The 27,560-nt window shown below is 47.3% G+C and overlaps 1 protein-coding gene across 1 annotated transcript; it reads right to left on the reverse strand.

The window, feature by feature from the left end:
• On the reverse strand, positions 1 to 27,560 carry cdon (cell adhesion associated, oncogene regulated). The gene is made up of 19 exons (XM_028420430.1): positions 27,129 to 27,560; positions 15,931 to 16,069; positions 15,445 to 15,723; positions 14,831 to 14,977; positions 14,229 to 14,372; positions 13,847 to 14,149; positions 13,493 to 13,762; positions 10,339 to 10,616; positions 9,780 to 9,954; positions 8,824 to 8,940; positions 8,179 to 8,382; positions 7,488 to 7,669; positions 6,805 to 6,910; positions 4,917 to 5,039; positions 4,495 to 4,686; positions 3,631 to 3,926; positions 3,477 to 3,556; positions 2,341 to 2,600; positions 1 to 1,233 (listed from the first exon to the last, which is right to left on the reverse strand). The coding sequence occupies exons 2-19, from the start codon at positions 16,001 to 16,003 to the stop codon at positions 1,079 to 1,081; spliced, it is 3,384 nt and encodes a 1,127-aa protein (XP_028276231.1). The 5' UTR covers positions 16,004 to 16,069; positions 27,129 to 27,560; the 3' UTR covers positions 1 to 1,078.

Raw genomic sequence — 27,560 nt, forward strand, 5'->3', positions numbered from 1 at the left:
TGATTTGTGTTGTTGTGCACCATGAAGATTATTTTTTGATTTTCTGAGGCATTTAATAGTAAAAAAAAACTACTGAACATTTTGTCCTTGTTCACTCTGGATAATCCATCTTTTCATGTCCTGTGAGACAAAACATGTTGTTTATGACACAGTTTGTATTCAACTTTTGTCACTGCACCCACACCCGTGTGTGACTCAAAGCTATAAACGCTTCCGTCTTTTAATGTAAGTGCTCCCCTTCTCTAACAGATTGAGGCCAGTGGGTCAACAGTGCTCTCAGAGCAACAGTGCATTTTACGTAAAGTGACGAGCTATCAAGTATTCAGCGAAGCAGAGAGCAGCGAAGGGAGTGTTCACCCCCTCTCCCCCCCGTTCAGGGGTCACTGCAGTGGGACAGCCCATCACAGAGCCACTTCAAAGGCCTGCCAGAAATATATGGATGGGTTTGGACCGAGGCTGGGAAAAATCACGACGGCAATCATTCATCGAGCACATGAAGTAGATGAGGAAAGACAGCGAGAATGAGTTGTTGACGCTCCCATATCTTTCTCTTTTATATTATTACAAAACTTTACATAGACAATTGCTAAACTCCACGCCTGAGTGGAACACAGAGGGACGACACAACAAAAAATAAAAAGTATTTCTCATCCAAAAGGCATAAATAATATAAAAGACAAACTTTTTTCTTTAAAACAGATACATTCATATGAAATAAGATTTTACTACTACAAAAAAATAAATAAGTCATCTAAAGAGTTTTTGATCTTTTATGAGAGTCTTCCCTCCAGTGGGATATAGCTTCAGTCTTTGTGTCTCTCCATCTGGCAGGCTCGCTCTTTTTCTTTCTCCCCCCCCCCCCCCTCCACATCTCCGGTCTCAGCTCAGTCCGTCGACAGTTCTGTGTCCTCGTCACCGTGACATGCAGTGTCTGACTATCCCCATCGCTCACTCTTCCTTCTCTTCTTCCGCTCTGATATTTCATCCAGTCTCTCCAAACCCTCCACACTGCGGGAGAGCACCGCTTGTGTGTGTTTGTGTGTGTGTGTGTGTGTGGGGGTGTGTATGTGGGCGAAGTTCAGACCTCCTGTGGGCCGGGTTGGATCAGCTCTCCTGCCAGGCTGCTGCTAGAGATCCACCCAGGCTTTTCGTCACAGTCCAAGTCTGGCAAGCCGAGGCTCTCCCAGCACACCACAGGCCCATCCGTGTCCACGCACTCCAGCTCCTCCTCAGCTACACACAGACACACACAGACACAGAGAATCTTTGGTTTACACTTCATATTAAAAAAGACAAGCAGAGATTCTGGAGCAGCCCACAGTGTAATTTGTGGTGATGCCACATAGTTTGTCTGCATTCAACATGAGGACTGGTGATGATATAAAAACCTACATGGAGCAGAACAACTGCATGAATTTAATTTCACAACACTGCTGAACCATGAGTGTCAAGAAGTTAATGTTCTCACTTAAAACTCTGGTTGAAATCCTGGAACAATACACACATTACACACAAAAACTGGCTCTGTGTGAAGGTTAAAAAGTCCATGAGTAAATATGTTGGAACGTTTGTAGGTTTCTGTGTTGGAGTTTGAGACACGTTTCATCTCTGTTTTGTGTTGTGTTACGTTCAACATCACAAACAGGCTGCTGGGAAACGGGAATAGTAAACAGTAAACACTGCAGAGGCCAGCGACACTGCTGTTTTCTGAATAAAAGATGTTCAGGCACGGGTGAGATAGTTTAAAGTCATTACATATGGAGGTCTTTCCTGGAAAAAAGGAGCTAGAATTGGCATCTCCTCCTCCTGGGTGTCATGTTTCTGTCGCTGCTGATCGGAGCTAAAGTCACGAGCCAGATGGCTTCTGACACAAGAACCATCTGGGAAGTTTCAGAAGAATATTTGGAAGGATGAACAACCAGCAAACCCTAATCAATCAGATCAACAAACTGCAAGAAAGAAAACACAACATGGCACAAAAGCTAGCGAGCAGCAGGTGGTAGATGACTTTCACAAGTCTTTGTGAGGGAAATATGTCGTTGTCACACCTAAAACACGCCCACAAGGGCCAGCTCTATGTCACAGCACACTGACTGGACAAAGTCTGAAGACTGCTGTCCTTCAAGGTAACACCAGCACTGGAACTGATAAAGATCTACACTTTGTCTGAGTCATCTGACCAGAGAATGGATGCAGATTGCACCCGCTCCCAGTGGCGTAAAAGGGGCTCCGCCGATGTCTTAACTTGATACTGATATAGTGAATGTTGCACTGAAAAACAGGAAATGTCACAAATGACCGAGAAGAAAAAAAAAAAGCTTTTGTGGCCTGTGGTCTCACCAGTGTTGCTGTCCGCTGGAGAGTTTTCATTGTTCCTGATCAGACAGCAGGAATGCTGTGAGGGCGAGGTCTCGTTGCGCTCGTCTGGCTGGTACCCAGCGTCGGCTTCCTGGTCACCAGAATGGCCGTCTGGCCCGCGGCACGTGGACGAGACCTGGCCCAGAGGCACCATCTCCAACCCGTCCTGCTGGCACGGCGCCACACGGTGCATTAGAGGCAGAGTGCCACTGGAGAAAGTGCCATTGGTCTTGTTGTAACATCTGAGACACACAAAGATGGAAAGAAACATTTATAAGGTGCCCTGTGTGTCGCAGAGAGCGCCGCCAACTGCCAGCTCTGCAGAGAATCCTGCGTTAGCCACCAGACATAGACAACCCTTGTGTTAATAATAACAAAACAATGGCAGCTCTAACACAACTGTAGCACCAACTGATCTCATCCAGCTGCAAAGAAAACTGTTTTCAACAGAGATTAAAGATCTGGTCCCACAACCCTTAAATAACTGTGACACGCTGTGGTTTTTCCTCTTTAGAAAAGCAGACAGCGAGCTTCTCCTCATTTTCCCTGAACTCAGCTTCCCTCTATCGGTGCACGATTGGATTGTGACCACACCCCCTCTTTTCCCAGCAGCCAGAGGTAAATAAACACAGGCCTCATTAGGTCTGCTGGCTGGGTGCACACAGGGTAAACTGTGATGCTGGGGACCCTTAAGTACATAAACAGGACTAGCAGGAGGGCAACTGTGTGTGTGTGTGTGTGTGTGTGTTTGGGCCTCACAGGGGGCTCCCGAGCACTTCTTCATCTTCTTCTTCTGTGCTGTATCTTATGAAATACGAGCCACGTCCAGCTTTTCTTTGCAATATCTCTCAAGCTCATCTTTTTCATTTGTTACAATATTTTCACCACCAGAACCCCTGTACTTGTGTCTGTATCAGCTGAAGTTCCCACAGACATTTTTCACTCCCTGCTGCTGCAGACTGTGCTCACTGTGGTTTACAGTAAACAAAGAGATCTGATTATTCTCCTGATTTTCTGCATCTGTACCCAATGAATTCCACATTTTTTAAAAGAAAAAACACTCCAGGACTCCTGGATACTCAAATCTAAGGATCAAGAGACGGTGTGTTAAACCTCACCTGTTATTGTTGCAGAGGTTCTGACAGCTCATACAGTCTGAAGACTCTGTTTGGGGAAGAGCTGTGTACATTCCTCCACCCTGCCAAGAGAACACCAGATTCAGCCAAACTAAATCGACAAGGCGTTCGGTTTCAGGGGTTTTGGAGCACTTACGTTATGGTGGTGGTGAGGGTGCGAGTGGTCGCAGTCCCGGGCGCTGTGAGGCAGGGTGCCGTCGTGGCCGTGTGGGTGGCCAGGTGAGAACATGCTGCCGGAGCCGTTGAGCAGCGCCAGGCCATTGGGGAGTTTGTGGTGGAGGTGATGGCACCCTTGAGGAAGCATTTGGCCGCTGTGCCCGTAGCCTGCGTGGATGCCCCCGTTGAGGTGGCTGGTGCCAGGCAGAGAGGTGTACTCGTGTACATGGCCGTTCATCTCCGGTTGCTGGTACAGGTACCCGGCATGGCTGCACTCTGCAGGGTGGAGGGGGGGGGCAGAGACACACACCAGTGTTTGAGAGCTGAACAAAATGACCATTATTTAATGGTTAATAGTTATGTTTGTACTTTTTTTCTGCTCTGACTTCTTCCCACAATCAAACACGTGCATGTTAAGGTGATCTTGATGTAGGAATGAATGGCAACCTTTCCATAGCGTAAGCTGCTTCTCATGCTCCATTATAAAGCAGTTAAAGATGGAAGTGCATGCACAAGATTACAACCAAAAAAGACATCCTGGTATCAGGTGATGTCTGCAGACTTAAATGAAAGAGAAGCTGACTGCATCCAGGAGCAGGAGGACACATTATGAACCCAGAAATGTTACGTATCCCACATCTGAGAGGGGCTTATTGGTGACTCTTGGACATAGTCATCTCAAACGTGCTGGTAGGAGTCCATCTAACAATGGCAAACACTTTCACAAGTACCTTGGGATCTGTATATGCACTTGGAGCGAGCACTTGGAATATGTTTCACAAGCCTTAAAAATGAGAATTAGAGTTAACTCTTGCCCGTCAGCTCCTTTTAGCTTTAAACTCACTGTTGATGTTGTTCTGCTGCCGATTCCTCCACAGACACATGGCGATGAAAGCCAGGAGGATGAGCACCATCACTCCCAGCACGCAGCCCACGATCAGGTAGAGGAGTCCTCCGGGTGGGCTGGGGGGCTCCTGAGGGTGTGGACCGGATGGGGTGATGGGGTGCTGGCTGGGCGAGCCGGGCGCCTGGCGTGCTGCAGCAGAGAGGGAGGAGGAGGAGCAGGAGGAGGAGGAGGAAGAGGAGGAGGAGACATACAACAAACTATAAAATACAAGCCATTGTTGTTGGTCCCATAAAAGTCAGTACATTTATGTTGTGTAGTTCTGGCTATCAGACCCGTCATTACAGGCTGCAGAAACATGCCCGGGCCTCTGATAAAGTAGAGGGTGCATTGTGTGTGTGTGTGTGTGTGTGTTTTCTTACCTCTGGTCTCGCAGATCATGACGTTGCTGTATTCACTCTCTCCCCCGTCATTAAAACACTGCATCTTGATATCGTAGGAGGTCTCTGGCTGCAGGTGTCCAATCATGTGCCAGCCTTTAACACCTTAAAGACGAAGAAGAAGAAAAGCGGGACAAAGGTGAGAAATCACTTCCTCTACCGAGCCACTGTTGACTCAGGTTGCTGTGGATCCTGTGTAAACTCACAGCTTCTTATCGTCCATCGTTTTTTTTTTTTTTTTTTGGAGGTCATGTTCTTTCATGCTCTCTCGCTCTCCCTCACCCCCACCCCAGCCCTCACCCCCCACCCTTGTCTCTTTCTCCGTCAGTCCCACAAGAGCCCAGACAGTTGCTTTACTCAAGACAAGCTCCATATATGGCAGCTTCATGTTTGTCCTGGCTTGCCTCCAGTATTCCCACACACACACGGCTGCTGCTACACTATCACACCACGACGTGCTCTGAGATCACAGATGAGACGACAGCCTCCAACATGGAAACGCTACATTTCTAACAAATGAGGCTGAAATACGCAGCTGCTCTAGCTGTGTGTTGTTAAATATGAAACATAATAAATCTCTTTTGATGTGTTTCAGTTTCACAATGTAAGAAAGGTGCAGCTAACATTTAATCTGCTCAGTACTGTAAACACAGAATCGAAGCAGAATTTGTTCGGTACACAAATGGTTTGTGGTCAGTAATTGATTTTAAACATTCAGACATTAAAGGATTATTTGAGGCGGATGCAAAACATACAGAAATGTGTCTTTACTGCAACATTTACCTTGTTAGCAAAAGCAGCAAAACATGCTTAAAGAACTCTATCAAGTCGAGTTGCCCTGCTCCAAACTTCCATCCATTTTCTGAGTCGGGTCAGCCTAAGCAGTGAAACCCAGACCTCCCTCTCCCTAGTCACCTCCTCCAGCTCATCCAGGGGGATGCCGAGGTGTTCTCCCAGGACAGCCCAGAGATATAATCCCTCCAGCATGTCCGTGAGGCCTCCTGCCTGTTGGACATGCTCAGAACACCTCACAGGAGAGACGCCCAGGGGGACATCATACCGAGGTGCCCGAACCACATCAACAGGAGGGTGTAGAGAAGAAATGGCTCTACACTGAACTGGACTGAGCCACAGAGCGGGGTGGGAACATAGAGTGAGAAGCTTGTCTTGTGGCTCAGCTGTCTCTTCATCACAACAGGCCAGAGCAGAGTGAGCATTCCTGCGGATGCTGCACTGATCTGCCTGTTGATCTGCTGCTCAGTTCTTCCCCTTCTTGTGAACAAAATCCCCAAGAATTCCTCCAGTCCCCAGCCTGGAGGGGGCAGCATGTTCTACCACAATCTCTGTTATTTTGTATGTTTACTTTATGTCCTATTTCAACATAAATGTTTTAATTTACTTGACATGTGTGCCACTAACTAAATGCTCACTGTGTCCCCAGTCTGACCAGACATTCGTCCCTGACAGTGAGCCACATGCTCAGATATTGAGGAGCTGGGTGGACTGAAGGGATGCCCCTCCTTCCCTTCCTGTACCAGGCTCAACTGTTAGCATTCCACCCAGCAACCTGAGCCCCTCTGCTCCGGCCGGGCTCCGGTTACGGGCTCTGGCCCATTAGCTGGCAGCCATTTATTAAAAACAGATTTCAGAGAGCCCTGCTGCCCAGGGAGAGCGGGCTCTATAAATCAAAGAGCAGACGTGCACCTCTTGGCCGCACCCCACTCCTGACACAGAGTATCCATTACACCCCCACCACCCAGTTTATCTGCACAGCGTGAGCTTACGTCCACGGCAGGTCGGAGCTGTCGACAAACACTCTACACACTCAATCTGCAGACACACAAACACTGGAACACAGACGTCCTCTTACCTTGCACCACGTCTCTTTTGTAGTCGCTGTCGTTGTCACTGTCTGTGGGCCGGTAGTAAATGTAGAAGCCTTGGATGGGGGTGTTGTTGTTACTGGAGGGGTTATACTGGATGGGGATGGGGGAAAAAAAGATTATGTTAAACTACAGCAATTATTATACGGAGAGAGGAAATTCTCCTGCAACTAATGGCCAGCTGGTTGTTATCAGCAGATGTACTGAGTCTACAAGCTGAATGGTGATTGCACTGTCTGTCTGAAGTTCAGGAAATAATGAGGCTGTCTGAGGTTAAGTAAATGCGGGGAACTATCTGCATCCATCTGCAGCACAAACTGTTGTGAGGAAGAGAAACAGCTTTGAAGACAGCAGGAAACAAACGCAGATGGACGGGGCTGCTGATTCTCCGTTTGAACAGAACTCTAATCAGCGCAGCCGCTCAATTAAAGGTCTGATGGAGTCTTTGGCTGAGAGAGAACCACCAGGTGAGCCAGCTGGAACACACACACACACACACACACAGCATCACCCGAACTCATCTACAGACAGGAAGCGCATGTGAATGTATTCCTGCATTTCTATTTTATGCAAAACAACCATTTGGAAGTTTTGTGTCTGTAAAATCATGATGAACAATTATTCAGAAAAGGAGAACTCTTTGCAGCCTCTCTCCGCCTGCAGTACTCACAGTCCAGCGCAGCATGATCTGCGTGTCGCTGATGGCATCCGTGGAGGAGATGTGAGGTCCGACCACCGGGCGGTCTGCCATTCGAGGGCTGGCCTGAGGCACCTGGTAGGGCTTAGAGGGAATGCTGTGGGGACTCTCGCCGTACATGTTCATGGCTACCACTCGAAACTTGTAGATGGATCCTGAGAGAGTTAGAGAGGACAGTGTCACAGGACTTATTAGAAGGTGGCGCCTCTTGGAAGCATAGTTTGAGTGTCTCAGTGTATTAAATGCACAGTTCACTGTTTTTTTCATCTTTTTTCAATCTTTATTGGCAAAAATGACATAAACATCAATCGATGAGTCCCACAACCGTCCACACAGCTTTTGAAATCTAGTGTGTCTCCATCACTATGATTATCTGCTTTGAATGAGCCATAATACTGATTAATATAGCTGTACAGACAGATGGATTGGCACAAATGTATAGGTGTCACCATTTACCTACACCTACATTTGTGAGGTTGGTTAATTAGTGTAAAGATATCCCAATTTTTGTACCATGATGTCATGGTAACAAAGCTGTGGATACCAATAACACACAAGAGAAGCACATCTTTATTGCTGACAGTGAAATATGTGTTTGGTGTACAGCTGAAATATAAGAAAGAAAGAGGTCATCCTTATCTAAAAAAAAAAAAAAAAAACTCACCGGGCTCCAGATTCCGAACTTCCACCGACAGCTTGAGCGGTGAGATGTTGTCCGCGGCCACAACCCACTCTGCGCTGCGGCCGCGTCTGTACTCCACACGGAAAGCCGTGATCGGAGAGCCGCCGTTGGCTCGAGGGATCCAGGTGACAAAAGCCGAACTTTCAGTCGCCATGGAAATGGTGGGACGATCGGGGGCCTCGGGCACTGGGACAGAGATAAATATGGAGTCAGATGTCTGTGCCGGCTGTGATCTCTGCATCTGAACTAGAACACACATCACTGTGAAGGCATGGAGTGTGTGTACTTACTGCCTCAGCTCTTAGTCACAAAGTTAGAGAGGCAGGAGAGAGTAAGACAGAGAGGGGAGAGGGTTAGTGAAAAGACTACACACACACACACACACACACACACACACACACACATCTGACCCTCTGAGCCATTGCAGTGTGTCAACTATGGTTTCACTGTTTGCACTCAAAGAAACAAAGCAGACCACATCCAAACATTCAGCTCAGTCTGGTCATGAACTCCACAGTCTACATGATGGAGAGTCCTGTTTCCTCAGAAACATCCCACAACCGCCGTCCAGCAGCCGCAGCGGCAGCAGCAGCAGCAGCACGGAGCTCTGCAGACGCTCACACCTACCTCTGTCGTGTATGACGACTCCAAAGTGGGTGTTGGGGGTTTTGTCCTCGGGAGCTTTGGGTGGCATCGAGATGACGGGAGGCTTCGACGGATTCTTGTTGGGGGAGGTGGTCCTCTCTGAAAAAGAGAAATAAAAAGGAAACATGAACATCAAATTTCAGGTTTTCGGATCACCGCTGAGGTCGTGTCATTGATGTTCTTTCTGTGTGACTGTATATTTTTATTGCTGTGTTTGTGGGTAAATAAAAAAAAGCATCTAGAAACGGCAGCAGGAGGAGGCAGACAAAAACCACATTCCTTTTCATTTCTCGGTGCCGTTGTTCCGGTGGAGTTTGGAACCACATCTGGTTGGCATTTTTTTTTGTCCTGTCCAGGACCATTTTGTAAAAGAGCCACCCTCGGGATACAATCATATCCGTGGTTTTGGCCGTATTTGACATATTTTTTTGACCAGGGAACATTTTGTCAGCCTGTGGTGCAGCTCTATTGTTAGTTATTTTGGAACATTTGTGGCCATTGTTATTTTTATTTGTCTGAAAAACACAACAAAAAAATATGCTCACAGTAATTTACTATGACTGATACTAATCAGTCTGATTGTTTTTACAATTATAATTCATTAAAGTCGTCGCATAAAGAAACAATCAACAAACCAACCAAGCAGCAGCACATTTTCTTACACTGGAAAATGCAAAGCTCGGCATATTTTCTGCTCTCATGAGACTGAAAACACGTTCCTGCTTCTTCTCTGATGAATTTCTTCCTGAACGTCTGCTGAGTGTCCAGAAACTGGAGGAGCTGACACCAAAAATCTAAAGTTTTCAGGTCATTTTTTTTGGCTTCCTGTCCATCAGCTGCAGCGTAAATAAGTGTGATGCCGTATACACTCAGGAAGTGCAGGCACACAGTTGTTTCAACTGTGTTTTTTTATCTGATGAGTGTGTGGTTGGACTGACCTTTGCCGGTGCGGAACGTGAGCATGGCTGGCTGACCCTCGCCGGCTGAATTCCGAGCCACCATCAGCACCTCATAGAGACTGGAGGACTCCAGCTCTGACAGCCTCAGGGTCTTCTCACTGCCAGGGACACGAACCGTGTGCCAGCTTCCCACCACTGTTCCCATTTCATCAACCTAACACACACACACACACACACAGACAGACGCACACAATATGAATAAAAATGATACAGAGCAAAACAAAGTGGTCTGTTCTGGGCTGTAATCCTCCATGGTTCAGTGTCTTTCCGAGCCCGGATGGCCTCAGAAACAATGCCTGTGAGATTTCTGTCACAATTTCCAAGTCCGGCGAAACTGAGTCCTGCAGCCAACAAAGTCTTAACTAGTATTGCTGCAGTTTTATAGTCAGAGCGAGGTGATTACTGAGGCAAACACTGGATTGTAAAATGGGGGAAATGACAGGTCTTTCAGTCAGTCCAGGTCCTGGACCTTCCTTTTGTTTTATGAGAAGGTTACATTCCAGCCAAAGACTTCAGTTTTTGCATTTTTCCCCCTCACCTTTCTGTATTTGACAAAATAGGCATTGATGGAGCTGCCTCCATCACGCCCCGCCCTCCACTCCAGGTCGTACATGTCAGGCTTGTGAGTCTGAGGCGGGCTGATGATGATCGGCGCCTCCGGAGTCGGGCGGTCGCCGCTTCTATCGGCTGGAAGGTTGATCATCGTGTGGCCTTCGTCTTCGGTCAGGAAGTGGTCGTGGCCCTCGTCACTCTGTATGGGGTGGAGCGACGGTGAAGCTTCCGGCAACACGCTGGCAGTGGAGCCCAGCTGTGGATCTGTCAGAGAGAAAAAACACAGAGAGAATACAAGCATGTAATATTACAGTTAGAAAGTACAAAAAAAGCAAATTGAATTGTTTTGATTATGGATTTAACAATAAGTGCCCACAGGTTAAATCAATCTTAGGGAGTAATGGGGGCCAAACATGCAAAAGACATTTAAATTATTTTAATTTTAACCCTTTTTTCACTCTACTCCACACATAAAACTGCAGAAAACCTGCCAAAAACCTGCAGAATTTTCATCATGTAACTGCAGATCCCACATGACAAAGTCATGGCTTGTTAGTTGCACAGAGGAGTGCAGAATTTTTTGTTTTTTACAGATTATTATTAATATAAACTCTTTATTTTAAGCAATTCTATTTATTAAAACATGTAGAATGGGGCGATTAAATGTCCTGATTTTAAACTTTGTTACACGTGATGTGTTCAAGGGCCACTGGGATTTTTTTTAAAGCATGTCCCCATTGTTGTGTTTGATTTACTTTGTTACTGTTAAAATATAGTTTCCTGGATCTATGTAGAGTTCTGTGTGTCTTCAGAGAGCACATTGTACTCCAAGCTGAAGCGGTGCCAACAGTGTTACTCAGTCAGTGACTAACACTAACACAGTGGCCCTGCGTGTGCACAGAGGACAACCAGTGCTGGAAAGTTTTACATTTGGAAACAACCTTTTAATCTACATAAAATAACAAGAAAAGCTGGATCTCTGCAGCACTACCATCAAATCCACACTGTGTTTTTTTTTCTTTCAGTAAATCTTTGCCAGAGCGGTCCACCTGGGCAAATCATGCAAGCTAAGGGCGTTATTATGCCTGACACGGGTTTGGCAGAGCGTGGGTGGAATTTTTTTTTTTTTTTTTTTACAGACAGAGAGCTGGGACCACTCCACTGCTTACGAGTTAATATTAAAACCTAAACAAGCCAATGAGGAGGTGAACACCGCGAGGCTGGCCACAGGGGCACGCTGCAGGGCCCTGGGTCCAGTTTCAGGCCGTTTTTGGTGCGTGTGGCACCGGTTCACTTTGTAAAACAAACAGGCCTGGAGCTGGTAACACTAGACCTGATCCCGGGACTGCGGCCAGCTGCCACACATTCCACACACCAACCATTAAAATACCGGAGAGAATCTGTCCTCAGCACTACATCCAGTCCTCCTGCTCTCGACCCTGCACCGCTCTCACCTCTCCAGGAGCTCTGACTCATAGCTCAACCACAACCGGGACTCGCTACTCAGACACACTGATACGCAAGGAGGAGGTGATTAAGGACACAGGGACCTCGCCATCCTGATGGTGATATATCTGTTACACCTGGACAGAAATGTTGCCAGGTCCTTCCCAGAAAAGAAAGTCCATTAGAGAGGAGCACCTGGGAGTAAATGTGATGTTTAAATCAACAAGGATTACCAGCAGAGCCAGAGCTTGGATGCGGCTCAGCTCATTTTTTTTCCTTTTTTACATTCCTGGACATGAAAAACGTGACTTCCTGAGACGACGTCTGCAGCTAACGAGTATTTTCTTTACGTTTCCTCATTAAAATCAACAGGGCTTTAGCAGAGGAGCCAGAGTGCACAGTGTGTGTGTGTGTGTGTGTGTGTGTGTTGATGGGAATAAGAGGGAGGAAACAGACAACTGTGTGACACCACATCCGACCCTGTGGCACAACCCACTACACAAAATTAAAAAAAGAAAAAACACACACACACAAAACAACAAGCAGCCTGTTGCCATAGCGACGCAAACAAACAGAAAAACTAAACCAAAAACTGCGATGAATCAGGATAACAGACGATCAATGATACAGTTTACTTTGAACGCAAAGGGCATCGGATAAGCTCCTGTGCCTGGTACTGCTCAGTCTTTACCTCTGCGCCTGGATATCCTGCTTATCAGCCCCACGCTCTGTTTTTGTGTATAAAACGAGGAAAAGATATTAATTCTGGTTCTTCTTCCTCCTGTGGTTTGTGGAAGGGGAACAAATGTTGTGCAGTGAACCCGCCTGATCCTGTCTGATTTGTACTCCCTATGTACCACATGTAGCTGCATTAATCATTCTGCAGATACAGGGGAGAGCCGAAGGAATGAGGCCTTGGCGCAGAGCGGACTGGGGAAGGAGAAGAGGGGAGGAGGAGGAGGAGGAGGAGGAGGAGGGTTGTGATGTGTTAATAAATAAAAGGCAGTTGTGTATGATGTTGACAGCTGGGTGGTCTGGTCCTCGTCATAACCCTCCACTGCTACTCCTTACATTCCAGCGTCCGGGGGCTTATCCCCGACGGTGCGCACAAAGCTCACTCTCACGCTCAAGCTCAGTTCAAGACTCAGGAGGAGGGCGGCCTTGGCCAAGCCTCCCCTACCAGCCCTCATACAAACACACACACACACATTCACACACACAAAGCAAGGACTCCCTGCAGATACTGTATGCGTAGGCCCACAGACAGCCCATCTGGTTCAGATGCTTTAACCCTTTCCAACACGCACCGCGATATTTTGTGACAGCGTACAGCTTTTAGCAGCGAGTCTTTGACCCACGATCGACACTCTGGAGGGAAAAAACCTCACAGAAACCCACAAAAGTGTTTCTTTGGCTCCACATTCTTAAATTTGATTTGCTGCTTTCCTCTATTTTATGCCACTATAAATTGAAATTTGCAGACAAAACATGCTCTTTGGAAGATGTTGTTGCCGCTTGGAAGACATTGAGGCACTTTTTCACAGTTTTCTGACACATTTAATCATTTAACACAAGAATACAACTCTTCTTGACAGTTGTAAAAAAATATCTTTAGTGCCAAACCTATAAAACAAAAAGGACGATTTTCTGTTTCATACAGGATGACCTGAGCTTCATAATCAACTTTAAAATACCTGGCTGGATTGTGAGGATCCCATGTGACTGTGCTGAGCCAATCACGTTGTCAAGCAGACACTGATACACTCCCTCATCCTGTGCTGTCACGTTTCTAACGACCAGTGAGTTTCCAGAGATCTGGAAGCGGCGTGACGCGTTGATGGGTCTGGCGTTGAACAGCCAGGTGATGTTTGGGGTAGGATTCCCTCTCGCCTCGCAGCTAAAGCTGACAGAGGAGCTGGGAGGGACGAGCTGGTCGCTCAGGCCTTCCTTTATATAAACAGGCTCTGTGGAGGAAAGAACGGGTGTAACATTAACCTTCCCATGATGCCCTGCTGCAGTCACCACATTAAACTCTGTGTGTTTCTCACCAAGAACATTCACAGTGTAGTTAACGCTGGTCACAGCCCCCTGCTCTGTCGCCACAGCGCAGGTGTAGCTGCCTGCATCCGCCCTCGTCACCTTAACAAAGGCCAGGTTGTTGTGCTGCCGTTGGTGGGACGGCCCCACGGTGAGCTCTTTACCGTTCTTGAACCACTTGGCTGCTGGTGCAGGACTCCCAGACACGACGCACTCCAAGGTGAGCGGCTGTGACTGCTGTATGGAAACGTTCACCGGGGTGGTGGGGTAAACTATCCGCACAGAGGAAGAGGAGGTGGAGGTGGAGGTGGAGGCTACACAAAGACAGAACCATGTTAGCAGATGTTCACAAAACACAGAGCTGCGATGTTAAAAAACTGTTCTCAGACTTACGTTTGACAGACACTTTAGTGCCGTGAGGCTGAGTGACGGTTTCCCCGGTAACAGGGTTGACTGCACCACATTTATACATGCCCTGATGCCGGGTGGAAACAGAGACAATCTGGAGGTTTCCAGATGGAAGAACTAAGTAGTCATCTGAGGAGAGGAGAAAAGTATACAACCTGAAGATGTACATGCACATGGAGTTTAACTCTTAAACCGCCCCTCATTCTGCACCCTCTTCCCTGAGAGACGGTCGCCATTCCGACCGCTGAGCCTCTAACTGACAACCAAACTTTACTTGACCTTCTTTAAAATCTTCCTAATCCTCACTGACTGACAGGATCAGTTTGTTCCCAGATTATACTGAGAGAAGAGTCACACATTCTCCCTAAAGAATGTACACATTTTTGTGTGGAGGGGGGGGATTTAAACCCAAAATCTGTCACCATTTCTTACCCGTTTGTGTTTAAAAATGTTTTGTAAATCATAAATGATCTTCCTCCTCACATCTGTTCTGTGTGTTTAAACAGGGTTTGGATGCACAGCATACATTTTCAGAGACTGTCAGGCTGAACAAACCGCTCATTTAACTGTTTACGTTTCAAACATACCTGTTGAAGATTCTATCCAGTCCCTTCGTACTCTCAGTCGAGGAAGGGCTGGAGGAACACTGTGTGGTAGAGGACACTCTATAAGAACAGTGCTGCCTTCCTGCACTGATAACGACCGCCGTCGGCCATCTTCATATTCTGATATTTCTGCAAGAATCCAGAAAAAAAAGGAGGCTCTGTTAGTGTTTTCTCTGCAGAGTAATATGTTAGCAGAGTGGAGAGTGAAGATGCTCAGCGCTACTTGAGTTTGTTTTGGATGACTGGGTTTGTTTATTGTTGCAGTGAGTGACTCTGATACAGATCCAGATCAGGGTCGAGCTTTTAGCGTAGTGTGCAAGAGTGAGCAGGATTGCAGCAGGAACATAACATGATACACACAGGAAAGCCCAAGGCTCATTAAGGATACCGGTCAAGAGGTTGGAAGGGCGCCCGAGTAAAAAACTCCTACTGCTTCCTTCCCCTGCACCACTCAGCAGCAGGCAGCCGTGGACAGGCGCTCTGTTTAAGTGTTCAACACTCACAAAATGGCCTTCCTCTTCCCAAGGCCGCTTCCTCTCTTTCTTCACCACTCTGCTTTGAAGTGTGCACAGAAGAGTAATTCTCTGTATCCGTACCTGCTATGGCCACGCGTGCGTGGCGGCTGGCGATGGCCAGCCCGTGGCTTAAGCGTGCCACGCACTGATAGACGCCAGCGAGGCTGGGCGTGAGGGAGGAGATGGTGAGGGATCCCCTGCTGAGCTGCACACCAGGCAGAGTGTCCGGGTCCAGGGGGAGGCCGCGGAAACGCCAGGAAACCACCGCTGCCGGAGGGTTCGCTGTGCACCGCAGAGTGACGAAGGAGCCTCGGCTCTGAACCACCGAGACAGGTTCAGAGCGGAAAGAGGGATATTGAGCTAGACAGGAGGAAACAGGACGTCAGAACCAAATCTGCTTTGAGGTGAGAAAGTGAAGGTGGGTTTATATGTGCAGTGATTTCTCTGAAGACCACATTAGCATTAAGAATGGAAGCCTGTGTTAAAGCTGCACAGAGCTGGTGCAGTCATCACCACAAGCCTCTAGTCTGTGGTGCGAAGTGAGAATAGAATAAAAGAAAAACTTACATGAGCAGCTGATGAGCAGGGACTGGCTGAGACACAGCACAGTGGACAGGAGGACCCTTAGGCCACTGTCCATGGTGCACTTTGACCCCTGCCAGTGGCCGTGTTGTCCGACTCGTACGCCCTTGTCTGTTTAGCAAACCTGCAACAGACACACACGGAGAAACACGTCAAACTGGAGCTCTGCACAGAAACATGACAGCATGCACGTGATAAACAGCAAAGCAAGCTGAAGGAGAGAATTCCAAACTGGATCTAAAGCGGGAAGAAAATCTATTAGAATCCTGAACGACAATCCTTCTAATCTTCATGACACATCCTCTTTACACACTCCTTGATCTCCACCTCCCACCCCTTCTCTTCTGACCCCTCTTCTCACCCACTCCAGTGTCTCTACAGAGGCTGGAATGTCCCCTCTCTCTCTCCCACTGGGTAGCTGAGATCTGCTCCTAATGGAGTAACTGTGGAGAGACTGTCGCCTCACTCCTAATATCACTCTCTTGTCACACTGTGTTGCTTCCTCATAGGTTCACTGTAGCCTGAAGTGCAGGCCAGACACACACGGGGAGACAAGAGAAGGGCCAAAGAGAGAGACAGAAAAGGAGTGGAGGGCACGTAATTAGGAGCATTCCTCTATCCTTTTCAACCCGACCCCCTCCGAACGCGGCACCTCCTCCTCCTTTTTCTAAGAGTAATCCGGGGCAAGCTTTGATCCCCAGGTTCCTGGTTGGTAACCAGGGTTTGAGCCTGAGGCCGGAGGGACAATGGAGGTCCAGCTGTGATATTCACGCTGGCGCTTCGGTGGCTCACAGACATTAGCGGAAGGGCCGACCGAGGGCTGAAGGGTGGGTCAAATTAAAAGCATGATGCCTGGGTGGGAGCGCTGAAGCCCATTCTCCAACTGAAAAACACTGTTTCACCTGCTCCACAATCCAGCAGGTCAGTTTGGTTAGCGTCTGCACGAGGGCCGCAGGGCGGCGGGAAAATGACACACTGGTCCTCAGATACACATTCCTCTCTTCTCAGCAGGAACACTGATTACAAAATAGTAGTGGTAGCCATGTTAAAAAACATTCAAAAATACTACTAGGTGTGTTTTTGTTCACTGTACTACAGGAAATAGCCCTTTAAAGTTTATAAAATGTCAGAAATACACAAGCATGTATCTGTTTAATCGACTTAATCACTGCTAACACCATGTGAGAACCATGTCTCTCTCTCTGAATGCATCCTGAGATGAAGAGGAGGAGGACGAAGAGTGGAAAAAAAGCAGGAAATAATAAACTCTTCCAGCTCCTGGCTCCCGCCCCCTTCTCACCCTGGAGTCAAAGGTCAGGGAGGAGCAGAGAGAAAGGATAAACCAGCGGGTGTTTGGTGGCCTGGGACCAGCCCCCAGAGGTCACCTCCTCCAGCTCTGCTTCACACAAACCCATGTTAAGTTCTTACACTGAATGAAGCCTGATGTTTTCATATTGAGGCTTCAGTAACAAACATGGTGCTGTGTGCATTCTAGGCTTCAGTTTGAAGTGTGTGCATGCTCATTCAGGCAGATCAAACCCACATCTTGCAGCCTGGCAGTTCTCCATCCTGCGAGTTGCAACAGGCCCTGCACACTGCCCCCATGCCATCAGTGGAAACTATCTCTCTCTCTCTCCCTCTCTCTGTGCCGGAATAATGATATATAATTACAAAAATAACAACAGAGCTATAACAATGCACAGTCAAGCGCATTGGTAGCTGATTCTGTGACTCCTTCTCCCCCTCCCCACTGCTCCCTCTCTCTGATTTTAACCTGTTCTAATCTAAGCTGGGGACCAAGGTTCCGATTTGACGCCCTTGTGTAAACACACGCACAGCTGCCCTATCTCCCATGGATCTGGCGCAACGAGGAAACACAGGGGCATCATTCCTGCCTCTTATCTGTTTGGCTTTTTCCTCTGACATCCGCCACCATTGCAGCATCCTCATGGAGACAGACACTGTGTGGATATCTTGTATCCCTCATCGCTGAGACTCTCTGATGCTGCATGGAAAGTAAAAGGCGAGGCCCCGTTTCCTCCTGAGCAGGCGCCCAGACAAAAGCTGCTGGAGCGGCCCCTTTGACAGGAGGGGAAGTCCCTGTCAAATGAAGCCTGATCGTCTCTTCTGGTCTGATGTTGACCTGCAGCCAGACCTCTCCCTCAACTCCTCTGCTCTCAAAACTCCAGACTTTACTTCTTAAAGGAAAACAAACTCATGTTCCAGATTTCTTCCTCCAATTCCAAATCTGATCTTGTGTTACTCTCTGTTTTTGCACTTATGCTGTAGATGTACGGCCGCTGTAGAGGCGGGATCGACCTGCTATAAATTGAAGAGACATCTTGGATAACAAAAAAAAAAAGAGTCGATATACAGACATGGAGAGAGTTAGTGAAAATAATGAGGTGAGTGTCAGTGAGTTCAAGTGGAAAAGTTCAGTTTTTGAGGGAGTTGAGCTGTGTATGCTGAGGTTTGACTGACACCTGGCTTACTGGTGTGAAAGCAAGAAAAAAAAAACATGAGACCTTTCTGCATTTTTTGTGTGTCACCTGTCACACTCCCTTCCGGAGGAATCCATAGTGGAGATGTATAGTGTTGAGGGGCAGCACCTTTATTTATCCATCTAGGAAGTAATACAAGACTCAGACACAGGAATAGAAGCATCTATCCCCCCTTGTGGGAGAAGAGGGATCCCTGGTGATGACACAAGAGAAAATAAACACACTGACAGGCTGCCCTCGGGGAAGGGGGGAAAGGGGATTCTGCAGCAGTTAGCACCTGCACTTCTTTTTTGGCCTCGTCTCCACAGGAACTACTTAAAGCCCCATCTGCCCTCATGTGGGGCCGGCCCTTATCCCTTGTCATATATTGGGTAAACAAGGACAAAAGCAACCCGGCGAAGCATCAAAAAGCCTGGAGGGCAGAGGAAGAACAGGTCACAACTGGTGCCGCTGACTTGAGGCTGAGGGGTCTCTGCTTCACAGGACTGCACAGCTGAATGAAAGCAAACATCATGGAGCAGCTTTTCCCCCCAATGCATGATCCCACACCGGCAATCAATACTTAAGAGGTTTATCTTCAATCGTAACGAATGCTCAGGACTGCGTGAGTTTAAAGATGGAGATGTGGAGGTGATCAGTGGGCTGTAAGAGAAAGAGCAAGTCTTCTCTGGTATGATGGTCTAATCTGACCTGTGCACTGAAGCTGATTCACATGCTATATACCCCAAACCTGTCTGCACTCGCCCCACATCACACTGACAGAGGATCTGCAGCGCACACATTCCTCAGCTCCACACTGAGAGAAGGCAACGGACACACACAAACACACACCGAGGAGAGATGGGAGATAAATTCAAAGCTACATGATGAGAAGCAGGAGAATAAGAAAGGCTCCATAGGAGAGGAGTAAAAGGAGATGGGAGGGGGGGTCAAAAGAGCTGAAACATTCATTGGGAGGTGAAAAGTTGCCAGCTCCCTTCTCCTCCCTCTTTTTGTTATTTGGCTCATACATACAGGAATACACATAATGGCATCCCTGCACCCGCGTCTGCCAAAACTGACTGATGATTCAGCCCGACTACATTCAGCTAGGCCCAGAAACTCAGGAAGAGCTGCCTGATCGAAGACAGCGACCATTATGAGCTTCTTCTATGGGTCTGAGTGAGTCCACCGAGGCAGCCCCGGGACCACAGAGAAAACTAATGAGTGGAAACACTGGGCCTCTGGTGTAGCCCAGCTCTGTGTGAAGACTGAAATGTTATTAAAAGTGAGACTGAGACTGCAGGAGAGTGAGTAAAGGAGAAGAAAGAGACATGATGTGGAATGAAGTGAGGGAATTAGAAGGAGAAAGAGGGGATCCTGTCTGATTTATAGTGAGACGTAAAGAGAAAAATCACATTAAAGGGGTGTAGTCCAACACATAATGGCTGCCCTGGTCTGAACCTGAGATCCTGCAGAAAGTTAATGCAGTAATAAATCATTTAAAGCAAGTGTGACTGCAGAAGACAAATGAGACACATCTTCAAGGACAGTCTGCATGAGAGACATGCCTGTCTGTCCGTCTGTCTGTCAGTCCAGGAGGTGCAGGGTGATAACGAGGCCATGTAGGTCCCATAGCACGACGACGCTGAAGTCTTGACTGCACCACCGTGGTGTGGGATCAGACCAGAGGAGGAATGAAAAGGAGAGGGCCCCCGGGGATCAGACAGTCACATCCCACAAAGCCCTGTTTACCAAGGACACACACACCCCCACCTCCTCCTCCTCCTCTCCCACAACGCCTCCGTTCACCAAAGCCTGACCCTCCCAAAGTGCCAGGGCTGGGACCTGGGAGACAGCGCTAATTCTACCCTAAGGCTTGTTGGCTGAGGACACAAACAGAGAGTGGAGAGAAGCAGGGGGAGACGGAGAGAGAGACAGAGAGTGGGGACTGAATGGTACAGTATGTAAGACCCATCTTAATTGGCGATTGTTCTGCAATGTCTTGTTTTTCCTGGGAATCTGCAAAGGGGGAGGGACAGGAGGGTAGGGAGGTATGGTTGTTTCCCAAGGTCCTGAACAGCGGGATTAACCACAGGGGCGAAACTCAATAGCGGCCTCGGACACTGGAAACAGATCCCCGGGTATCACCACCATACAAGGCCACCTCGAGACCTTTTTGCAAAGCGCATGTAACTAACAACCCTTCCCCATTGTCTGAACTCTCTGGGCCCTTCCAGCTGATTTCACAGGCCTTTCAGCCCACGGGGGAACGTCTGCTCAGACGAAAAGGTAATTCTGATGGAAAGGAGGAATGCACAAGAAGGCCTTCTTGCCTGCGGGGTGTGTTATAACACTGATCTCCAGCATGTGCCAAGAGTCTGATTCATCACGGCAAGCGAGAGGGGAGCTGGGATTGTGCAGCCGTGGCACCGGGGCAGGAGGCCGCAGATTCACATTCCTCCATATCAGGCCTGATTAGAGAGATGATGGGAAAACACGCTGATGCAGGGGAGGAAAAAAGTTATCACTAAAAAAATGTCTTGAAAATCTCACCGTTTCTGCCGTGTGGGCTGTGGACTATGGGCAAACAGCCATCTGATCCAACCGCCCCCCCCCCCCCACCACCCGCTCTCTCGTCCCTCCCCAGCTCTCCTGGATTCCATCACTGCCTGTGTCTCTACGGCAACAAGCGGCAAAGACGCAGACAACAGTTTCTGCTCAGTCTCCCTCCTGATAGGTCCCTGGCTGCCAACCAAACGCACTTTCAACATACATTAAATAATGTAATTTCAAACATGTGCAGCAAAAACAAAATGACAACGTGTCCAAATACTAACGAGAAACTCAGTTTTACAAAGTCGGCTTCTAAGAAGCTCCATCGTGCTGCTTTCAGAGTGTTCGCCTCTTCTTTGTTTGTCACTGGAGAGGCGTGAGAAAAAAAAAGTACACAGAGTATTTTCATTTCTCAGGATGATAAATGGACTTAGCAAGTATAATAGAGTGATGGCTGTATATTGGTGGTGGGGGGGGGGGGGTTATGGGACAAGAAAAAGCCTCGAAAAACTGGACTCCACAGCCAGCCAGCTGTCAAAGCGAAAACAAACACGTGTAAAAAAAAGAAAAGCGGCTCAAATATCATTTATCTTCTTCACCAATTCCACCCAAACAAACAAACCAGCTCCCTTATACGTACACGTCTGAGAGGCCAAAGACAAATACGCAGGGCCAAACAGAGTGTGCACATGCTTTATTTAGTTTGTCTAAATGTTTATCCATCTCTCCTTGTAACACTCCTCCGCTTGTTGTGCGGCAATCGAGTGAACAAATTCAGCGGTGATACATCAACACACACATCATCTGTGCTCCAACGTCTGGCTCCGAGACAAGTTGTAAAAAAAAAAAATGTTCAGGGTCCGCAGCAGAAGAGCTTCTGGCACATGACGTCGCACTCTGAGGATGCCAAGAGAAACACAACATCATGACAACACCAACACACAGCAAAAAAAAAACAAAAAAAAAACAGGGAAGCCTAACTGGGTGCATGCTTTGTGTGTTTGCTACTGTGTGAGAGAGGACGGTGATTTATTTTATGTGATTAAGTCAAAGCAGAGATGTGTTTTGATTGATCACAAGGCACAGCTGCACCGCACAGTGTGTTTAAAACAAAGCAGAGGGCCGACCCTGCGTTTGATCCCTCTTGACTTACATTCCTCCATTGGGTATCTTTTATAAATACGGGGTTCCATTGCTCCCTGGAGGCCCACACATCTTGCAAGCAGGGAAGGCCCAAAATGGCACCCATAACCACAGACCTGGAGGCAGCAGCAGCAGCAGCAGCAGCACCCGCACTGCCTCACACTCTAAACTGGGGGGAAAAACAGCCCTTCAAACAAGAAGGCTGTTTGTCAGCTGAAAGGGGAGTGCCAGCCACTAGCTTTGCCTTAATATAGTCTTGCTGATCTTTTTTTTACAACGAGCGCACACATTCTGGTTCGCAGAAAACCCCACGTCAGATGTGACTTATTGGTTCAACATTTGAAATAGAAAGCTGTGGTTGCTCGTTGGGTTTAAGAAAGGGAGAAGACTCTGGGCCCTGCGCTGGTCTGACGACATCGACGCAGGCGGGTTTATGGAGGGTCAGCTACAGGAAGGGGAGAAAAAATGAATCTTGAAAACAGGAAGACACACACACACACACACACACAGAAAAATCCCCAGCAAGGGTCCGGTTCACAAGTTCAGTCCCTGAAATCTTCCCTGAGGCTGAGAAGTCATTAGGAACGCTACATGAGACAAGACTACGGGTCTCACTCCGCGATTATTATGAGAAAATATTTGTTGTTTTGCAGCACAACGAACCCTCCCGGGGAAATTCTTTTGTTGTGCACAGACACACACTGCAGCATGTGCCAAAATCACTCACACATTAAAAAAACCTTTTTATTAAGCATCCTCACTAAAGACGTGGCCTACATATTTTCTGACCACCTGACATTGTCTGCAGCCGCCTGATCGGCGGCGTGTGTGTGTGGTTTTGGTTTACATTCTCTTATCATATTGAGAACATATATATGTATATTTAGCCGAGGCCTCTATTTCCATGACATGAAGAGAACGCAAACCATCTCCAGAGAAGAAGCAGACCTGCCTATCTGCAGCCTGCGCAGCCTCATCCCGCTGCTTTTCAGTGGCTGGCTGGAACATCTGTTTCTGCTGCTCCAAAAACTATTTGTTTGTCTTAACAATTACGCCCCTGATGTTTCTCATTTCATTTCTCAAATCTCTCGAAAGTCATTATCCCATTTCTGCTCCTACAAGGTTCTGAATTTTTTAGAAACTCAATACGAGCATCTGTTGAAAGCTGGTGTGTACACCGAGCTACAGTCGGAGCAGAGGAAGCATGCGGCTTATCTGTAGCCTAACGTGCTTGCGTAGTCGATGTTTGGATCGTCTGTCAGAGCTGGGGAGGGAGGGTGGGTGATGGAAGAACTGAAGAGACAGTGGGGGTCTCCTCCTAGTGAAGTATGTGTTGTGTGGTTAGAATAATGACAGTGTGAGCTCAGAGCTGATAAGAAGTGCTACTAATGACACCTTCACCTAAACACAAGTGACACCTTCAGCTACTGCGCCGTCACGGCTTCACCCCGACACATTCAGAGAAATCTCTTTGTTAGCGCTGCAGCTGCAGGGAGCTCCACGTCTTTTCTCTGACCTGCCCATCTTTCCCAGCGACCCACTGCTCCTCATGGCTGCTGGGTGTTGTCAATCAGCACCGACCTCTCCCCCCCCCTTTCCCTCCTTGCCTCCTTAACCTACCCCTGGCTCCTCGGACATGGTGGCTCTTTTGGCATGCTGCCCGAAACTCCCCTCTGTCCATCTGAAGGGGCCTGAGGTCTGAGTCTAGCCTTGACGAATGAAAGCTGCGTTAGAAAATGGGGAAAAAGGGCCGCAGTATGACTCAATCCCTGAGCAATGAAAGAAAAAGGAGGGTGTGAAGAGTTCAAAACAAGCCAGGTTTTAGTTTGGGAATAGCTGCTCTGGAGGGTCAAACATCAGCCATAAAACAGGCTCTGTAAATTCCAGTTTGTTGTACTAAGAAGCTGAAATGGATTAGCAATCAAGAGATTTAGAAAACTACTTAATTCCAGCAGTCAAAATATTGTGATGATGGTGATAAATTACACTAAAAAAAATCATTTTTCTCCCATTTTATGACTCTCAGAAGCATTTTTTTCCACCCCCTTTTCGGCCAAAGGTTGATCCTTCAGTGCAATAATATGACAGATCATAGCGCGAAACCAAATAAACAAGCAGACCACATTGTGATTTAGGTTTCAAATCCACTTCCAGTCCATTCAGGGCCAGGGCTGAGGTTTTACTGCTGCTGCCGCCTGGCCTCAAATCTGCGAGGGCCCAGAAAATGGGAGAGAATGTGGGAGGAGCCCGAAATACACTCACAGGGTCACACCCTCTGCCACCTTCAGGCTGCTGGAACACAACTGAACGGCAGCCGCTCAGTTTTATTCACAAACAACTGTGAGAAAGCAGAGATACGACAGCAATCAACTGGACATCTTAACTCAGGTGTGACATCACTTCCTGGTTCCAACCTCTGCAATCATGTGCCATTGTTGCTGTGAATATAATAATGCTGCATCAAGAGGAGAAAAAAAAAAAAGAAAGAAAATCAAGAGAGCCATTATGAGTGCAGAGCAGGGGCTGGTATCATTACACATGCTCACATTCAAATTGCCCACTTAACATAGTTCTCCTACAGCAACATGTGCTTATCATTAACAAGCAGCCTAATGGCTCAAACATTATTCAGGCTGGCTTAATGGCAGAGCTGCGCTTTTGTTCAGGTCTGTCTGATAAGAGCCGGGACACTAATGGTTTATTAATTTCCCCCCCAAAAAAAAAAAACACACACACACACACACACACTGAGAAAAAAAAAAACATGGATGCTCATACTAAAAATACTTGTGCACGCAAATGTTGCAGCGCAGACTCATGGCTCCATTTTGTTGTTTTAAAAAAGTTCTCTTTGTGTGTGTGTGTGTTCAAAAAACATAAACAGTTTAAAAGAAATTTCCATTACATGGTGAGAACTGCCTAATTTTGCCACTTTACACTGGTTTTTCCTGCCAGACTTTCAAAATAAAAGCACAGCAACTTTTTTAACATCTGTAAGAACATGATGATACACTAATGAGCATGATACAGGAGTTATTAATCAATATATAGTGATGTTTCCCCCCCCCAATGTAGAAGAAAGCTGACATACATTAAAGGAAAACACCACTCTAAAGCATAAAATATTACAAAAATGTGACATGTGGCCACTAATTTTTAAGCTATCAGAGCAAATAAATTAGAGTAGTCAGATTAAGAGTACTACATTTTAAGGGAAGTTGGAGTGAAGAGGCCACAGAAAACAATAAATTAAAAGTTCAAGAAGAGGCTGAATATCAAACCCTGAGGAGGCTTTCCTCCTTTAAGATGCCATCAGTGTGCGAGCCCGAACACAAAGACCAAATCTCTCTCTGCCACTGTCAAAAGCTCACCCAATATTAGGAAGCAGTGAAAAGGATCTGAAAGCCATCGGAAGTGTCTTCTTGTCCCCCCACCGACGCAACAATGCACGAGCAACTGTTTGAACTTGAAAGTGTTTTATCTGAGAGCAGCCATGTGTGTCCCACTGACTGGATGTCATGCATTGGAGAGGGACTGCCAGACTTTGTTCTCCATAACTCTTAAAGTGTGCAGTTTTCTCAAAGTCGCCCCTATGTAACAAAAGTCGCTGTGAAGCTCCTCTTGATAACAGAGGAAATTACATGACAGAGAAGAAAAGAACGTGAGGAGGGACCGGTCACGGCAGCCACCATATTACTTCTTCTACTGTGAGACACAGAGACACACAAACAACACAACGCCTCAGCTGGCTCTTCACATTTATGGTGCATCTGACTCTTTTATCTGCATATTTAGGAGCAAAAACAAAGAGGAAGTGTCTCTAATATCATAAAATGACAAAAATCTGAACAGATCACTCTTAAAAATTAAACTAAAGGCACCAATGAGTGAAAAAATATTCACATTCACACTGTAATCACAGCATTTCTACAATGTTCTTGTTCTTAAATGCAAAAATAAATGTTCTTGTTCAAAGATTCCTCTGCCTCTTCCAGTGTTGTGTTTTTTTAATCCTTTGTGTGACTAAACTGTCAGGAGCTTGCTCCTCCTCGGGTAAACAATGACACCTTCATCCTAGCAGACAGTTTCTTTTTTCTACGCTTTGCACGGTGATTTGTGCACTTGCCAAAATGTCAGAGCCACACTAACACTGATTTACCAAACACAGCATTTATGACAGCCTCTGGGGATTCATCTAAAAACAATAAAGGCTCTCTGTCTTTGGAAAGTGTGGAGAAAGAAAAAGACTAATATTAGTCTAAGCCACCATGTTTCTGCACAGTGGTGATTGTGGGTGAAGCTTTGGCTGCTAAAAAAGTGTAACTTTAGCTCATATCCTCACCTTTAAAATAAAAAAAAAATCAGGTGACACCGGTGTGTGAGGGGAGGGACATATTTGCCATTTCTAAAAATGTTCTTTCATGTGTAGAGGAGGAGAAAAGCAGCCTGCAGGCCATCTGTTTTCAGGTGAAGCTGCTTCCAGAGCTGCTCACCAAACAAGTATTCAGACTTTTCTTCTGTTTCATTCATTAATCTGACATTGATCACTAATAATTCATCATGTGGGGATTTTGTTTGTCTATAATTTAAGCTTCAAGCAGAACATTAACAAACCTAACAATCCAGAAATTAGTCATAATTAGTGTTGTAAATTAAATTCTTAAAATCACAGCACGTAATGTGCGTCCATGGTCTGTTAATTCGTGGATCCGCGCCGTCCACGGGCGCCCCCGCGTTCCGCCACAGACGCGGATCATGTTGCCACTCCGCGCCGCGCTGCGCTCCACCACAAAACAAAAGTTCACAAAACACGTCAGGGCATCTAAGAACCAGATCAGACCACTCCAAAGGAGCTCCCTGCGTCTACCTTTCTGTTGTTACTTCCACAGAAGCCCAGCTGGCCTGGTGCGCACAGCGAAGCCTCCCCAAACCCCCTTCTCCCAGCCGGGCAGCCGTCAGGCAGCCAGGCAGCCCAGGACTCTCCTCACCGCTTCCCCTTCTTACCTCTCTTACAGGAGGGCAAAGGCTGCGAGACGTCTGGTGAGTTAGCAGCAAAACGCATTCTTCTGATGGCAAATCCGTACGGGGCCCTCCATTAGAAACGGGCTCAAAGTGCGAGGCGACGGCAGGAACATGAAAACAGCCGGAGGTGGACACTTTTCAGACCCTTAACGCAGCGCAGGCTTCGGGGGCCAAGGTGCGACAACTCCCCCCGCGGTCTGAACTCGAGCTGTAGTCGGTGGAGAGTTTTCTCTCGGTAACTTTGGAGTCCCGTTTGTCTGAATATAAACAGTCCCGGCTCGGTGCGTTCTCTCACACTCTCTCTGCCTCTCTCTCCGTCTCTAGCGCTGCCTCTTCCACACACGCATCTTTGAAGCCAGTGTCGAATTGCTCAGCAAATCATGGCAGCGGCGAGGCTGGTCGTCAAACCAGGAA

The sequence above is a fragment of the Parambassis ranga genome, chromosome 13 (assembly GCF_900634625.1).
Source record: "Parambassis ranga chromosome 13, fParRan2.1, whole genome shotgun sequence".
Classification (NCBI taxonomy): domain Eukaryota; kingdom Metazoa; phylum Chordata; class Actinopteri; family Ambassidae; genus Parambassis; species Parambassis ranga.